Source organism: Saxophila tyrrhenica (assembly GCF_035928015.1).
Source record: "Saxophila tyrrhenica strain CCFEE 5935 chromosome Unknown scaffold_2, whole genome shotgun sequence".
NCBI lineage: Eukaryota > Fungi > Ascomycota > Dothideomycetes > Mycosphaerellales > Extremaceae > Saxophila > Saxophila tyrrhenica.
Genome location: NW_027041734.1, coordinates 648,808 through 665,946, shown reverse-complemented (window position 1 = coordinate 665,946; position 17,139 = coordinate 648,808). Strand labels below are relative to the sequence as shown.

The 17,139-nt window shown below is 54.9% G+C and overlaps 6 protein-coding genes across 6 annotated transcripts; 3 read left to right on the top strand and 3 right to left on the bottom strand.

Annotated features, from left to right (window-relative positions):
• Positions 1-781: 781 nt before the first annotated feature.
• LTR77_001321 (uncharacterized protein) lies at positions 782-1,201 on the top strand (the record flags this gene model as incomplete). The annotated part of the gene is made up of 1 exon (XM_064798583.1): positions 782-1,201. One exon carries the CDS (start codon positions 782-784, stop codon positions 1,199-1,201), a length of 420 nt encoding a protein of 139 aa, XP_064662910.1.
• A 1,447-nt stretch (positions 1,202-2,648) lies between these two features.
• Positions 2,649-4,406, top strand: LTR77_001320 (uncharacterized protein; the record flags this gene model as incomplete). The annotated part of the gene is made up of 2 exons (XM_064798582.1): positions 2,649-2,780; positions 2,970-4,406. The coding sequence occupies 2 exons, from the start codon at positions 2,649-2,651 to the stop codon at positions 4,404-4,406; spliced, it is 1,569 nt and encodes a 522-aa protein (XP_064662909.1).
• A 430-nt stretch (positions 4,407-4,836) lies between these two features.
• Positions 4,837-5,834, top strand: LTR77_001319 (uncharacterized protein; the record flags this gene model as incomplete). Its single annotated transcript, XM_064798581.1, has 2 exons — positions 4,837-4,896; positions 4,953-5,834. 2 exons carry the CDS (start codon positions 4,837-4,839, stop codon positions 5,832-5,834), a joined length of 942 nt encoding a protein of 313 aa, XP_064662908.1.
• A 929-nt stretch (positions 5,835-6,763) lies between these two features.
• LTR77_001318 (uncharacterized protein) lies at positions 6,764-10,643 on the bottom strand (the record flags this gene model as incomplete). The annotated part of the gene is made up of 2 exons (XM_064798580.1): positions 6,764-10,104; positions 10,232-10,643. The coding sequence occupies 2 exons, from the start codon at positions 10,641-10,643 to the stop codon at positions 6,764-6,766; spliced, it is 3,753 nt and encodes a 1,250-aa protein (XP_064662907.1).
• A 751-nt stretch (positions 10,644-11,394) lies between these two features.
• Positions 11,395-12,949, bottom strand: LTR77_001317 (uncharacterized protein; the record flags this gene model as incomplete). The annotated part of the gene is made up of 4 exons (XM_064798579.1): positions 11,395-11,649; positions 11,730-11,933; positions 11,986-12,542; positions 12,601-12,949. The coding sequence occupies 4 exons, from the start codon at positions 12,947-12,949 to the stop codon at positions 11,395-11,397; spliced, it is 1,365 nt and encodes a 454-aa protein (XP_064662906.1).
• Positions 12,950-13,471: 522 nt separating this feature from the next.
• On the bottom strand, positions 13,472-16,654 carry KGD1 (2-oxoglutarate dehydrogenase E1 component; the record flags this gene model as incomplete). The annotated part of the gene is made up of 1 exon (XM_064798578.1): positions 13,472-16,654. One exon carries the CDS (start codon positions 16,652-16,654, stop codon positions 13,472-13,474), a length of 3,183 nt encoding a protein of 1,060 aa, XP_064662905.1.
• Between the last annotated feature and the right edge of the window lie 485 nt (positions 16,655-17,139).

Here is a 17,139-nt window from a genome sequence, read left to right as displayed (position 1 = left end):
CAACCTGTTGCACAATAGAGAGGTCGAGTCGTTTGTCCCAGCCGTCCCAGCCCCTTATGCCAAGCCTGCTTCACGTGGCAACGCTAGCGTGAAGCTAACCCGCCTTCCAAATTCCCGGGAAAAACTTCGCACGAGGCAAGATTCCGCTCCCTCTCACGTTGCGGATAACGACACAGGAGCACAACCACACCTACCACCGCTACGAACTCACGTTGATGATGACGAACCTCCAATCAATCACTGTAACACTGCGTCCGAACGTTTGGTGGCATGCACGCCTTGCAGCGCCGTCCTCATCTAACCAGCCGCAATACGAGTTCCCAGCCTCCTCTCTCTATCCAAACAACGCCTTGTTGTTCAACTCTAACCACACAATACAGCCATGTTCCAGCCGCGTGTGAATCCCGCATTGTGTTATTCGGGAGGCCAGAGTTCTACTACCGCCTTGACAGTAGGTATATCTTCATCGTACTTCTCTCAGTGGTCACCTTCTCTCTCATCACACCATCTTCTCTCTCTGCAACCACTCGCTACACACTCACTCTTCACACAGTCTTCACAGCAGAGAACTCTCCAAGATGCATTTCAAAGTCCTCACGATCTCCACCGTGGCCGCTTCGGCTGCCGCGCTCCCTCAATGGGGCCCACCGTCCGGTCCTCCTTCGGGTCCGCCTGCCGCGCCGGAAATGGGCCCTCCCTCTGGGCCTCCTGAGGGACCATGGCAAGGTCCCCCATCCTTCCACGGACCACCTGAGGCTCCTGCTCCAGAAGAATCAGAAGGATGGGGTGCTCCCGCATACTCTACACCTGCCTCAAGCACGCCCTTCGAGACGACAACATCATCGATCTACACGCCACCCCCGCCGCCTACGAGCTATCCACTGACATCTTCATCCTCAATCCCCCCACCACTTCCGGTCTCGAGCTCATCATCGGTTCCACCACCGCCGCCGCCTCCGGAGACCTCAACCACTCCCTGCGAGACTACCTCCACCTCATCAATCCCGATCTACACTCCCCCACCACCACCAGAGACGACGTCTTCCTCGATCCCGCCACCCATGCCGGAGAGCTCTTCTACGCCTTGCTTGACCAGCAGCAGTTCGATCCCTGTCTACCCGGTTTCGTCCTCTACGCCATGCCCCGAGAGCAGCTCATCGGTTCCGGTGTACCCCGTTTCCTCTTCGACGCCATGCCCTGAAAGCAGCTCGATTCCGCCAGTCTATCCAGTCTCGTCTTCGACGCCATGCCCAGAAAGCAGTTCCTCGGTGCCGGTGTACCCAGTTTCCTCGACGCCTTGCCCTGAGAGCAGCTCGATTCCGCCAGTCTATCCAGTCTCGTCTTCGACGCCATGCCCCGAGAGCAGCTCGATCCCGCCAGTCTACCCGGTTTCGTCTTCAACACCATGCCCTGAGAGCAGTTCCTCGGTGCCGGTGTACCCGGTTTCGTCGTCGACACCTTGCCCTGAAAGCAGCTCGATCCCCGTCTATCCGGTTTCGTCCTCGACGCCTTACCCTGAAAGCACCTCTTCGGTTCCGGTCTACCCCGTCTCATCTTCGACGCCTTGCCCAACGAGCTCCTCCTCCATCCCGGTATATCCAGTCTCGTCTTCGACTTCAACTCCATGCCCGGAAACTTCCAGCATCGTCATCCTTCCTCCATACCCCGTCTCTTCCAACAGCAGCATCCCATGGGCACCGACCGCGACCGGCACGCCATGCGAGACCACCCCAACGCCCTCGGGAGTGGCCCACCCTACGACTTTCAGCTGGAGCAAGACCACTCCAAGCGCCTCTCCGTTCGCGCCATGCACTCAGATCAAGGACGGGCAGCCGCAGTGTCCTACCGGCAAGCCAAGCATGTCACCTGTCCCGGCTACTGGTGGAGCCGCGGGTGTTGTTGTGCCTACGCTCGGATTTGGCTTCTTCGTGATTCTGGCTGCGATGTTCTGATCTGGAGATATGAAATGTCTTGGGCTGGGCTGGAGGGAGTTATGAGATTGATGATTTTGCTCGGACATCACGATGTTTATTATATGGATATGACTTATGCTTAGGTGGATGGCTGCTTGGGAATTGACGGGAAGCGGCGGTTTATGCGTTGCAGCGATATGAGATACTGCTACCACTAGCAGATAGACTAATACCTAATATTAATGAACATGATACAACTCACAACACCGTCCTTCACCATTCTACTCTTCTGTTGTAGACTTATCCTCCCGTCTCTACTTGGGACCTCCAAGGCAATTGTTTAGACATCTGCGACTTGTGATTCCGTATTGCCTTTTCAGAGAGCTGCGAAGATCCGTGAAGAATGCAAGGCCTGATGCTATAAAGTAGGAGGTATGGGCGATGTATTCAGAAATCTAGAGTGCTTGGCTGAAGGGTGAGTCGGTTCCGCTTTCGGCCTCAAGCCGAGGGTTTGCTCTGACATGTGCGCAACTTTCGTTCAACCACATCACACCTACTGCCAATGCACGATCCACCGCGCGAGACCACGGGGACCACCTCAAGATGACGAGAATATCATAATACGGCCTGTGGGTACAAGTCTACCGCCACTACCCTATCCTGCGACGGCTGCGACGCTGGCCGCACGCCCACCACAAGGCACCTTCCACCGTACTTGCGCCGAAGGAAAGAAGCATGGACTGCACAGAAGCCGACAGGCTGGTGCAACAGCTCGCCACGGGCTTCAACACACTGCAAGATGAATACCAAAAGCTTTACGAGCAACACCAGGCGCTGGAGATCAAGTTGGAAAGAGCCAGAGATCTGGTAGGTCTAACTCTTTCATGTCCGTACGATTGGGCACGCCCTTTCATGATGAACAACCATTAGCTCTAGATCTGTAGCCGTACGCGGCATTGACAGACGATATTTCAAATTGACTCTGACCTCACCTTTGTCCTATCTGTTGGCCTTGCAAGACATGATCTGATTGGGTGCTGATCAACTTTACTACAGTACAACGAGGTATCTAGACTCTACGGTACTGGCGCTTCAACAACTCCACCACTAAGTCTCGCGTCTTCGCAAGCGAAACGACCCCGGAACTTCAAGGGCGTGTCCAGCGTGGCGGAGGTTCTGGAGCAGCGGGCAGACGACTCTTCGCAAACCGCTGGAGCGCAAGTTCGACTAGCCAGTCAAGCAGCTGCGGCTCTACATCAGGGCCTTCCGAAGCCTCAAGACACCACCGCTTCCGGCGTGAAGATATGGTCTGGTCGCTCAGCCGACAGGCCAGAAGCCAGCAGCTCAATGATGCCCTCGATTTCGGAGTCGCCACTAGAGCAAGACTTCACCATAGAAGGCGTGCCGAGCAAGCTCGGATGCCCGTTCGCGAGCATGGCGGGCAAGAAGCTGTCGTCACACGCGGCCAGCGTCTTGAGCAGATACCACACCAACAGCGGTGGCCCTACCACCAGTCCGTCTATCACGTCAGCACCCCGGGTGAATGGAAAGGACAGTCTACAAGCACGCAAAGCGAGCGGCGGCGACAGAAGATCAAGTTTTGTAGATCCTATCAAAGCAGAGATCTGTGGCCTCTCCGACCATGATGAAGTCTTAGAAGACACTGAACAAGCGACGAAGGATGCTATGGCACAGCAAGCCAGTGCTGAAGCTGGTGTCTGTCCGATCAGATTCCTGGATCAGCATACCCCAGAAGAGATCGCTGTGTACTTCGACAAGCACAAGCACGAACTACCACGATCCCACGAAGTCTGCGTGAAGAGGTATCAGAGCAATGAACAGCAGATCCGAGAACTGGATCAGAAGTATGGCAACTTGGTATCGATGATCCAAGGGCTAGGAGCGAAGCATAAGGGGATGCTGCCAGAAGATCCTGATGAGAATGATGCTGACGATGGAGGCGGGCAGGCTGGCGACACAGCAGAGGCAGAAAAGATACAGAGATGGGCGAGCAGTGTCTCACCGATGCAAAACGGGAATTCAGCAGAACAGGAGGCAGAGGAGCGCCAGCCTCACTTTGACCGCCCGCTCCGCGACATCCGTGTAGGCGAATCGCCCAGCCGGCCATGGGGACTGTCAGTACCGGCAAAGTATGTCGAAGCTGTTGAGAGCGATACCAGCAGTCGTCCAGCTGAGGTGGCTGCGGAGCCTGCTCGACAGCCGCAAATCGATCAGGCCAACAGGGCAAAAGAAACTCCCAAGTGTCCCTTTGGACACACTTCTGCCGGAGAAAGGATGCGTAAGGCGCCTGACACTGCCAACGCCCAGCCTGCGTTCGTTACCACGAAAGCGGATGCTGGCGAGAAGGAGACCAGGGGGGATAACTCTGCGGAGAAGAAGCCGCAAATGGTCTTCACTGGACCGGTGTTCATTGGATATAGTGCTGAAGATGCCGCAAAGATATTAACACAGAGCGGACTGGGAGGCGGATGAGCTCCTAGAAGGTAGCTGAAGGATTTGAAGTTGCGGACCTTCACTCATGGATGGCATGGTGTCAAAACAAAGGAGTGGAAAGGTGCCTTCGCACATGTGACGATTCTGCAGTGGTCTCCGGCTGTTCCAAGCTAATGGACAAAAACAACGACCTGCTTGTTGTTACTACAGTCTTGTCTCGTGCAACGAGAATTAGGAGTCGTCCACAAGAGTGCCGTCGCACAGCGGGAGTGGCAAAGTCGTCCTCCCTTTAGGTAAAAGGTGCATCTCAACCCCGTGCGCAGAAGTAAGAACAACGTATATATAGAGTCGCATGACTCATGCTCGTCAGCACATGCGCGCGATATCTATTAACCTCAACTGCAGGAACTTCAGTTCGTCGTACTTCAAACAGCACACCTCATTCCCATCCATCGAAATACGTTCAACGATGCCAGCGTTCTATGCTCGTCGTGTCGCGACCTCAATACAAAAGAACGAGAGCATCAGAGTAAGTGAAATTCTGATTGTCGTTCAAGCTTACGAGCCTGCTAACTCAACCGACAGCGTGCAGAGCTACGACAGCAGGCACATGATGAACCTATCAAAGCGCACGCCTTGATGCAAAGAGAGATCCATCTCAGAGTCGCAAAGCTTCCCGCCGAACTAAGGAGTAATATCTACGACCAATTGGTGTATGGTGCTTTTGTCACGAAGCAGCAAGGCGTGACATACCTCAGTCTGGACTACACAACCGGCAAAGTGACAGAATCTGAAGTGGATCCGGCCTTCTACATCTTCGCTCCAGGCGCTTTGAGCTCTCGGAACTTCGACATGTTCAAGCAACCACTCAGCGAGACCTCGGAGCTCTTCCACGAATACTTCGCCACGGTGTCAAAGGTCTTTGTCTGGAGCTTCACTTCAGCAAGCTCATTACGGTGCTTCACTTCGTGGCTACGGCCGTATCTTCGCAAGCGGCCTAATCCACCTGCTGTTCGAGTTGCGATCTTTGCCTTTGACGACAGCTCTTCCATGGTCAAACGCAGCTACGGTCATCAGGGTTACTTCAGTCATCTGGCTTTCTGGTATCCTATGGAATCCCCTCACGGATGCTTGGTGCGTGCAGAATCACACTTCCAGGAATGGACGGACGCTATGCAACTTGTGCCAGACATCGTTGATATGGAATACGTCGCGTGTTACCCCTGGGGGGACTATGAATCTCTTCGAAAGCTGTCAGCTCCTTTGTGTGGAAGAGGTAATCTAAGAGTGGCCGTGGAGAAGAAAGGTTGGAAGGACGTCACCAGTTACCGAGAGCTTCACCTGGCTCTTACCATTGCAGCTGTTGCGGGCAGTACCATACCACGTCCTTCAGATTTTCATGAGCTGGATCTCCGAGTTCCTTATGGATATGGATGTAGAGGAATTGAGTCGTCGTTCTCGAATTGAAGGTCGAGTTGATGAAAGGGCGGAAGACGGTACTGTCAATGAGCTGTCGGGGCAGGCGGTAGAAATGAGGAACCATACCATATCTCTATTACGACAGCCACGTGTTGAGATCCCAGACTGTTACTCTCATGTTTCCATCGACTACAATGTTACAGAATGGATTCTACTGCAGCCGATTGTGATTGTGATTGGCTCGCTTCTTAATGGTCTGACAGGGGGCTGGGTGCGTGTGACGGTTGACTGTACAGACAATCAACAGTGACTGACGTTGCAAACTCCATCACGAGTCTCGCGTCGGGAATTCTCAAAAGCTCTAGAGATTGGAAGACCTACACTTACGTCCACCTTTCCTACGAAGGCTCGAGAAACCATGTCTAGCAACAACAGTAACGGCGTCACAGGCGCCGTGACAACAGTGACCGGAACAGTCCGTCATACGTATTATACACACCTTCAATCAACTAACATTTTAATCCGTCCCAGGTAGGCAAAGCTGTTTCCGGCGTAGCAAATACAGGTACGCGCCGTCTCCTGGAAACTCCTATGCAGATAGTATGCTTACATATGATTGTCAGTTGGCGGCGTAGTCGGCGCAGCAGGTCGTGGTGTAGGCGAGACGGTCAACAACACCACTGGCACGAAGCAAGCTGGCGACGGCTTGATGAGTCTGACGAATGGGGTGGAAGATGGGGTTGCGAAAGTCGCACAGGGCGTTGAGCGGGGGAGTGTTGGGAAGAAGGGGTGGTAGCTTTTTTGCATTTCACTATGATTGGGTCGCAGTTCATGGCAATAGCAGTTGATGTCGACATGCCATCCAGACAAATGAAGTACCGCTAATATGTCGCTCGTAAATCATTCAACACTGAAGGCTATTCGCTGAAACCAACCAGAACACCAAACATACGCTCGAACGCTCAATCGCAATCTGCTCACTCCTCCAAACCATCCTCCCACCCCCCTTTGGCCTCCAAGTCCTCCCTAACCCTCCGTCTCACATCCTCCAGCACCCCTCCAAGCGCCTCCCCCCACTGCCTCTCTACCTCTCCGACCTTCTCCTTCAAGTCGTTCGTCAGCCACTGCTCCTGCGCCTGCCTCGCTTCCGCCATCTCCGCTCTCACACCCTCGTCGCGGGGGTTCGCAGCACTCCTTTCCAGCTCCAGCAATCGCAGACGAGACTTCGTCGTCGCGGTGCGGACTTCGTGCAGCAGACAGAGGAGGTTCGTTTGGGACTCGATGAATTGGTACGCGCTGCGCTGGGCGTGGGACAGAAGGCTGTAGAGGTATTGGAGTGGATGGTCGTTATAAGATGGATTCTCGTTGTACTCTTGCTCTGGGATTTGAATATCCAGCGTACTGATGTCGTTCGGAAACTGTTGCACGAGTTCCAGGAGTCCTGGAGCGATGTCCCAGAAAGCGGACAGTTGGTCTTCGACGCCGCGGGAGACGTTCTGCTCCATAGTCCGCTGCAGCTCTTCGAAGCGCTTGAGACTATCTTTTGCGAAATTGATGTGCCGGTCTTGGTTGTCTTTGGCGAAGAAGGCTGCGGCTTCGTCGACCTTGGCCTGCATCTTTGCGACGCGAAAGGGTGTGAGGATGACTTCAGAGTACTTTGCGCTGCGGTCGGCATGCAGCTCGAACATCTCCTTGTGCACCTGCTCTCGAGCCTCAAACACCCATTTCAGCAGGGTCAGCTTCTCGAGCCGCTCGGGCTGTTCGTCGCCTTCTTCCTGCGCCTGATTGGGATCTGACACTTCATTACGGCTGTCAAGCTCCGCTTGGAGCTGATCGATAGCAGCATTCGCCTTCGCAAGTCGCTCACCGATCAGTGCATTAAGTGGATGAGCAGCGTTGGCTTCGAACAGGTCGAAGTTCGATCTTGCGTTGGCTTTGCCTCGTTCCGCCTCCTCGTTGTCAAAGTCCGCTTCCGCTTGTGCCGCCTCAGCATACGAGATGCTGCCGTCTGCAACCTTGGCCTGAATGCTCGATCGCAGCTTGGCTCTCCGCTCTATCGCAGCGTCATGTTGCTCCCGCTGAATAGCGTAGTCTTGGTCAAGATAGGCGTCCTTGATCTCCTGAATTTTGGAGTTGTTTACCAGCGCACGATGTTCACTCCTAAGATCGGACAGGAGTGGATGCTTGTTGTTCAGCGCAGGATAGTGTCGTGGATATGGCGGAGGCAGAGTCACAAGCCTTGAGACATCGAGCAATTGCACATCAGACGCTGAAGCGTTCCGGGGATGAGAAGGCGTTGCGATGGGTGTCTCGAAGTCCGCGCCTTCGTGCCAACCGGTCTTCTCAGGAGGGTATTCATTGGGACGATAGCCAAATGACCCCGTGCTAGGCCCAGAAGCCGGCCCGGCGTAAAGAGCAGACTGAGGTGAGTCCTCACCCTTGTCGTGAAGCAGCGCCGGACTAATGCCCATGTACTTCGTCTCTCGATGGGTTTTCTCAATTCGTTCCGGCTTGCCAATCGATCCAGATCCGGAATTGCTCGCTTCCCACCATCGGCTAGCCGTTCGACCTCGAGAGCTGCTTTCCTCCGGCACAGTGCTGACATTCATGCTCGGAATTGGAGACAGGGACGGCTTAAACGCCTCACCCCATTGCCTCGAGTCGGGTCTTTCTGGGCCAGTGTTCTCCATGGTGTCGTAGGCGGAGGCTGCGTCAGTGGCTGGAGTGTATTCACCAAACGAGGAGGCTGAAGATGGCATGTTGGCATGAGCAGAAGCAGGCTGGCCATCGGAGCCCCAAGATGGGGCAGTAGCGTCGTATGAGGACATCGATGTGCTCGGCGTGGGAGCACGCTTGCCCTGTCGAGCGTACGAACGCCACATGTCCCTCGTGAGATCCATGATGTCGCCAGCCAAAGTATTGTATGCAGCAGGGTATCGATCTCGCCTCAGCCTCGACTCATGCACCATGAAATTAGCGAATAACTCGAGACGCTCCTCATCGGACGCAGCAGCAGCCTCCTTCTCCACGAAAGCGCGATGGCGCTCGATTGACTGCAGAAAGAAGGCATCCAGCTTTGCAGGAGCCATGGCCGAGCCACTTGATGCCGGTCGAGATGGCGTGAGCGGCGCCGGCATGGAAGAAGATTCAGCAATCGGCTGATGGAGGATGTGTGAGATTGGCCTGTCGCTCGAGGCACTTCCGGGGACCTTCAAGGGCTGCGTCTTTATCGCGTTTCCCTCAGGCTTACCGATGGCAGGCGTGTACGGAGGCGTAAGCACGTTGCTTGCTGAAGGAAGCGCTCCTTGCGTTGTCGTCTGAGCCTCACGCGAGGAAGTCGGACGTGAAGCTGCAGATGGCGAGACGTAGCCGGAGATGGTCCTCATGTGCTCCCTTCGCCGGCTAATAGAACCTTCAGAGGTGGCGAACAGAGCATCAAACGGCTTGCCGTCATCACTCATCGGCGAGATGACCTTGCTGTTTCTGTCTTTGGCTCTGCTCCTTGATCGCCGCTCCCTTAGCCCTTGCCCACTGCTGTCTCGCTGAGCAGGCCTTCGTGATAAAGCAGCGTCCTGATGCGATCCAGTATCGATGCGCAGAGGCTGATAGTCTTGGTCCGTGGTATCGATCGGCGACACCACAAATTGGCGCGGAAGGGCATCGGTGTCGACCCAATCTGCTGGAGTTGGCGGTATTGGGCCAAGAGTGCTGCGTGTAGCTAACCTCCGTGATTGCTGAACATCAAGGCTATGCTCCGATGTCTGACTATTGGAGCGTGAAGTTGGCGGGTAGCGATTCAAGCTTTGCGATCTCATGCCAGGAGGGGGTGGCCCAGGAGGTGGGCCGGGTAATGGCATGCCTGGTTGCCACGAGTTGTCCGGTGAGCCTCTACCGGCCGCTCCAGACCCAGATGGAGTAGCGATGGACAATGTGGACGAAGACTGTATGTGGCCCGTGGAAGCAGCTCTCCTCGCTGCTGGAGGATGCGGCTCAGAAACTTCTGGGAGATGCACACTATTGCGTGTGGGCAGCTCAGTGTACGTGGTGGACTTCCCACGTAAACCCGAGAGACCGAAGAAGCCGCGGGTGTTGGCAATTCCAGAGGTCGAGCGTTCTCGGTGCCTGGAAGATTGCCCCGGCGGAGGAGGGAAGGCGGGTGACATTGGCACCTGAGGAGAGTTCGTCACCGAGTTATTGCCAACAATAGGTGAAGCGGTCAAGCTCGTGGTGTCCAGCAGGAGTGGCGAAGCTCGAACTGCTCGGCCTAAGCTCTCTGGTGTCTCCGGGCTATATGGCGGAGGTGGAGAAGGCATGGCACCTACTTGACACTATGGTTAGATGATTAATCCTTGGCTTAGACTAGTCCAGCATGGCAAACAGCTCCACCTCCAACATCTGACCGAACAACCAGCGCAGCGTTAATTTCTGAAAGGAATGCAACATACCTTCCATCCCAGAAACATCCCGCGTAGATGGCGGGACATTGCTCGACCTCTGCTGGAACAACATCTGGGTCCCAGAGACCTGCCCGCCTCTGTTGCTCCATTGCCGTGGATTGTACGGCTCCATCGTCCTGGCGGAGACGGTAGAGTTAGGACCCAGCCCACCCGGAGAGTGCGGGTTGAGGGCAGATGGAGTAGCAGGACTGAAGGGATGTGGTGCTGGAGGTGCCAATGTATGTGCAGACAAAGGCGCCCCCAGGGCCCGAGCGATGTTGGTTGTGATGGCCGGAGGCTGCTGCACGATCATGGACACGGGCCGCCGCTGCTGGGTAGCAAAAGGCGGTCCATTCGGAGTGTTAGCATTAGACGAGCGCGGTGGAGGAGGCGGAAGATTATCAAGCTGGTGTTGGTTCATGGTCGAGATGGGCGAATGAGGAGCGTAAGCGCTGAGGTGGGCCACGGTTGTCTCCAATGCGAGTCTTCAGGACCATGGGGATGAGGTGCCGCACACGCAGAGCCGTTGTGACGAGGCGCAGAGACTAAGCGCGTGTAGACGCGGACAAGAACCGGCCAGGGGTTCGCGTCGCAGCTGTCTCTGTGCCACCCCGGATGGTCACACAACTGTGAGGTGTTTCGAAGACTGCATCCTCTACGCTGGTTCTCAAATGTGAGCACACAGATAAGCTGAAGCACGATTGGCCGACGTTGCGAGCATCAAGCTCTGTGCCTCCTAGGATCCCAGAGTGCGGCTATTCTGATCGAGGACTAAGTGCTGCACTGCTTAGGCAAGCAGCGACGCGAATGAGAAACTATGCTGGCTTGATGCGTGCAGTGGGGAAATGTTGGAAATCCCATCAAGCTGCGGCTGTGAGTGGACGCCATTTGCAAGGCTGGTCTTGGTGATGGCGCTTAGAGAGATCTCACGAGAGGTCGAGATTAAGCCCGTGCTATTCTTGTTCGAGTGTAGATCGGCAGATGTCCGGCTTGTGCCGAGAAGCTGTATTCACTTCCACAGCTTCAATTCAAACCTTGAAGCATGTGACAGTCAAGAAGAGACGGTTACTTGCCTGATCTACGACAGTCGAACATGGTGTGGTCAATTAGTGGCTTTGAAAGCTTGAGCAGCTATTGCATATGTGATTCTCACGCAAGCCCAACGACATCCCTCAATTCCCACCCTTGTTTTGCGTCGTACAGTTGATTCCATGCAGCAACCCCTTATCAACACTCCCACAAGTGAACAGGTTCTCCGTCCCATCAGGCGCCGTCACATGGATATCATCCAGTTCAATGTTCGAGCATACATCCGGGTCGCTGCAAACCACATACCCGGAAATGGGCGAGTATTTCTTGCTCGTCGTGCCTTGGAAGTCGCTCATGTGGATGTTGTTGATCGTGAGCGAGGACGGGAACTCGTTGCACTGGTTGAGTGTTAGCGTTGGTGTGAGAAGGTGTTGATGGACGGCCGGGGACGGATGCAATCTGTGGTTAAAATACGTACGAGAGTCAGGTTGGACTGGCCATAGCACTGCGTGACCTCGATCGCATAGTCGACATTGTCAATCTGATATCCGGTGTATGTGATATTGTTGACCCGGCCTGCACCACCGCCTCCTTGCAGATCACCGGACAGAGCTGCAGGAGCGCCTGGCCAGACTTTGATTCGAGCTCCGTCGGTGGCGTTGCTCATCTCGATATTCGACACCTATACCAATTAGCACGGCCGGACAGACCTACAAGATCAGATCGAAACATACCATAACGTTCTCGACAATGTCATAAGTCCCCTTGTACTGCCCCAGCGAGCCGACACTGATCCCATGGCTGCCATTGCAATGCATGTTCTGCACCAAGATCTCGGTAGAATTAGGCTTGAACGACACACAATCATCGCCGTTGTTCACAACACTCTCCTGGATAACGATGTTGCTGCTCCGGTAAGTGTCCCAGCCGTCAGTGTTCTTGGCCACGTTCTTGCTCTGGCTGTACCCGCTGATGTCGATGTTGTCAAAGACGACGTCCGTCGAGTTCTGGAGGAAGCTGTAGTACTGCGGCGAGTACCGCCATCTCAGGTTGGAGATAGTACTGCCGTGGAGCTTAACGACGCCGAACAGGATAGGCCGCAGGATGTATTGGTTTTGGGCGTAGAGGTCGTACCAGACCTGTCCGTTGCCATCAAGCATGCCGCCACCGTAGACGTTGACGTCGTGTCCGCCTAGTTGGAAGAAAGTGGTTGCGTTCTGGAAGACTTGCGGGAAGCTGTGGGCTTGCCAGTAGTCGGTGTCGTTGGTGAACTGGATGTAGCCTTGGATGGCTGGTGCGCTTGTCAGATCATCGAACATCTTTGCCTCTTGATCAAACAGCGGACATACCAATATCGACATGCTCCAGAAATTGCAAATTCATAGCCTTCCCAATAGTGTACGTCTTTCCAGCCGGGAAGACAACCTTGCCACCATTGTTGCATTCGTGAAGAGCGTCCAGAATGTATTGAGAATCATCCGTTTCCAGATCGTCGTGGCTCTTCACCCTGCAATGTTTGTGTCTCGCCGGCGACTTCGGCAGAGGCTGGTACGGTTCGTGACCATTGTAGCTGATCTTGGGCCGCTTGAGGTCTGCCTTGCCCGGAATGCTAGCCAGATACTCCTCGTATGCTGATTGAGTGGCGAGGCACGGGAGGAGTAGCAGCGAGAGGAGACCCAGTACCTTCTTGAACGCCATTGTGTCTAAGTCTTGAAGGATGGAAGGCGACGCTGCAAACAATGAAGGCTTCCATCGTCATATATCCCTTAAGCGCGTCTCGGCGAGTGGTAGTGCATCGATATTGGGGTACTCCGCACATCTTGCATCTGCACCTTCCGTGATGAGCATAGTCGGGGGCAGTTCAAGCATCTCGTTGGTGGAGATTTAAGCTTCCAGCATCGCGCGGCACACACTCTACTGGTGACGGAGCACATACTTTATATCCCCATCGGCTTCTGGTTGTTTCGGAGTATCTTTCCATCAAAAACCGAGTTCCTCGAAGCTTTGAGCCAAGGCAAGAGAGCCAGACTGAGGTGCCCAGCACTGACACCGACCGCCCATCCTTGTAGAGAACAGAGGATGAAGGCAGTGAGGCTCAAACACAGGAAGAAACAACGACAAAACTATGTACCTACATCAACACAGGTTGCTAACGCCATACGCTACACGGGCAAACCCATCACCACCCCAACTTTTCACTCACGCCTTCCCCTCAACTTCCTACTCCCCCTTCAATTTTTCCTGCTCCACATTGAACGCCATGCTCAAGAACTCCTGCTCCTCCTTCAAATGGCTCGACTTCAAGCCCGTCGCCACACTGGCGCTCGGGTTCCTGCCCGCATACATACAATGCTTGCGATAGTGATGCTCAGTGTTATTCAGCAGCGTCTCGATCCTCGGCTGCGTGAAGCTCCACGCGCCCGCGTTCAGCGGCTCCTCCTGCGCCCAGACGATGGTCTTGGCGTTGGGGTAGGAGTCGAGATTCTCCTTCAGCTGGGCCCATGGGAATGGATTGAGCTGCTCAATACGCGTGATGGCGGTCTTGCGGAAGTCGTTCTGCTGGCGGTTCTTGAAGAGGGCTGCGAAGACCTGGCCGGAGCAGAGGATGACGCGGTCGATCTCCTCATGAGGCGCGATCTGAAATTCGGCATCCGAGGAATGCATGGGGTCCGGGATGATCCATTGGAAGTGGCTGTCGCCGGTGAAGTCTTCGATGGGGCTGCGGGCCAGTGGGTGGCGGAGGAGAGATTTGCTAAAGAATGAGATGAGTGGTTTGCGGAATTGGCGGTTCATCTGGCGGCGGAGCATGTGGAAGGTGTTGGCTGGAGTCGTCACTACAGAAACTTGCATGTTGCAGTCTTGATGTTGGCGCTCGAGCTTCTCAGGTGACGGGAAGATGCGTGGGTCCTCGTTGCAGAGTTGCAGGAAGCGCTCCATGCGACCAGAGCTGTGCTCGGGACCTTGGCCGTCGTAACCGTGAGGCAGATTCATGATCAGACCGGAACGCTGCAGCCACTTGACTTCTCCAGATGCAACGAACTGGTCGATGATACACTGAGCATTGTTGGCGAAGTCACCGAACTGAGCCTCCCACATGACCAGGGCATTGGGCGAGGAGAGCGAGTAGCCGTATTCGAAACCAAGGGCACCAAACTCGCTCAGATGAGAGTTTGAGATGACGAAGGTGCCTTGGTTCTGGCTGACGTGCTGCAAGGGAGTGTATGTCGCTTCCGATTCCTGGTCATGCAGCACGGCGTGTCGCTGAGAGAATGTGCCACGCTCGACATCCTGGCCGGACACGCGGACGTGATGTCCTTCCATGCAGAGTGAACCAAAAGCCAATGCCTCAGCCGTCGACATGTCGATGTTCTTGCCCTCGTTGACAGTCTTCGTGCGGTTGGCAAGGATACGCTTCAAGTTGCGGTGGATGTTGAACTTGTCGTCAGGTCCAGCTCCGATAACGTTGCTGATTTGCTTAAGCTGATCAGCTTCGACTGCAGTTGGCAGATGAGGTAGCACCTCGGTAGCTAGCTCTTTTGGCGACTTGAAGCCATCCCAAGCGCTCGTGAGCCATTCTTTGGAGGTCGGTTCGTAGTGCTTAGATTTCTCGAACGACTCTTCCAGCATGCCCCACACCCACTTCTTGTGCTCGTCGATGTCTTCCTTTGTGAAAGTCTTGGAGTCCAGAAGTTGCTTGACATACTTGTCGAGACACGGCGGCTGCTCACCAATGCGCTTGTACATCAGAGGCTGGGTGAATGATGGCTGATCAGTCTCGTTGTGGCCTTGCTTACGGTAGCAGACAATGTCGATGACAACGTCCTTCTTCCATTCAGCGCGCCAGTCAGCTGCCATTTGGCAAACAAAGTTCAAGGCTTCGACGTCGTCACCGTTGACATGGAAGACAGGTGCGTCGACAAATTTGGCGATGTCTGAGCAGTATGGTGTCGAGCGAGCAAAACGTGGGTCAGTGGTGAAACCGATCTGGTTGTTGACAATCATGTGGATCGTGCCTCCGGTGTGGTATGCTGGCAACGCAGCCATGCCCATCGTCTCGTACACTACGCCTTGTCCGGCAAACGCAGCGTCGCCGTGCAACAGGACCCCCATTGCAGAGGTGGCAGACTTCTCGTCGCGGTTGTAGTGAAGGATGGCACGAGTCTTGCCAAGCACAACGGGATCCTCAGCTTCCAGATGCGATGGATTGGCGACCAGGGAGAGCTGCACGCGCTTGCCGGAAGGTGTCGGACGCTCGAAGTTCATACCAAGATGGTACTTCACATCGCCAGAACCTTCATCGGAAGGCTCCGCAGAGCCACCAAATTCTGAAAAGATCGACTCATTGGGCTTGCGGACGACGTTGGACAGCACATTCAAACGACCACGATGCGGCATACCAATCACAATGTCTTTGACGCCGTAATCGACAGATCGGTCGATCAGAGCCTTCATGCCAGGAATGAGCGACTCGCCGCCTTCGAGACCGAAGCGCTTGTCGTTGGGATACTTCGTAGCGAGGAAAGATTCGAAAGAAGAAGACCAGATGAGGCGATCGAGAATCCTTCGCTTGTCGTCCACGTTGTATTTGTAGGGATTGGGGATTTCTATGCGTGAGCGGATCCATTCGCATTGTTCGCGATCAGGAATATGGATGTACTCAACACCGTAGGGACCGCAGTAGAGCCGTTCACAGGCTTCAATGATTTCACGCAAAGTCATCGAATCACGGTTGTCGGTCTTGAAGCGTGGAAGGATGCCGGGACCGAGAGAAAACTTCTGCTCCATGTCGGCTTCGGTGAAGTTGTACAAGCCCAGGTCCAGCTCTCGCGGGTTGTCATATCCCACGCCCTTGGCCTGATTCCTGATATTGAGAGGATCGATCCTCGCTTTGTGGTGACCGCGTGCTTGGTACGCTCGCACGAGGAGCTGCACCTTCAAGTGGTTCATGACATCGCCGCCTTGCCCTTCAGACATTGCCAGTACCGCGCTCGTCGATGCCGGAGCTGCCGCTCCCTGCGCCGAAGGTACAATGGTTGGCGGAGGCTGGAACGCCCTGCTGGTGGGCATCTCTCCGCTCTCCATGTTCTTGAAGTAGGCCTGCCATGAGACGTGCACTGATGATGGATCTTGCTTCCAAGCCATGTACATCTCATCGACATAGTTGGCCGTGTTGCCGGACAGAAACGAGTCGGAGGGGTCGACGCCCTTGTTCGTCTCCTCGGCGGCCACGGCATATCGGCGGTGTTGGGCAGTGAAGTGGTTGTAGGAGGCAAGACCAAGCTCCCTCCTCTTCGTTGCCAGGGCGGTGCGTGAGGCATGATGGGCGAGGTTGGTGTAGGCGCGGGAGGCCGAGCTAGCACCCGCGAGTCGTTTGCTGCATTGTCCGAGTTGGGTTCGCAGCATCGTTGCTGCCGCTCATGGAGAGCTCAAGACCACCTAGAGATAGGGCAGATAGGGTCCGCGCAGGTGGTTGGAAGAGCACGATGGTCGGCGGCGTCGGAAGGGGGGTGGTGGTGGCGCTGAGGAGATAGCTTGCTGGACGAGATCACAAGGCAAGCTTGACTTCCAGTCGTTGTTCCAGTCCGCGGCGCCTTCGACAGCGGCTCGGTCCGTCCGGCTTCCAACTCTTTGCTCTCACGTGGCACTCTTTCCTCAAACGTGCACTCCAAGACTTCAATCTTCCATCACATCAACTACATGCGAGGCGAACGAACCAGGATGAGTACTTCCTCATGATGCGCTGGATGTGCTGACCTCCAATGCCAATGATTCTCTTGGTAGTCAAGCTCGATTGCGCAATAACGAGTGTGCGACTGATGGCGGTCGCGTCTCAGCAGCACATCAATAACATTCACAGCCCAATTTAGACCAACAACAACGCTCCATGG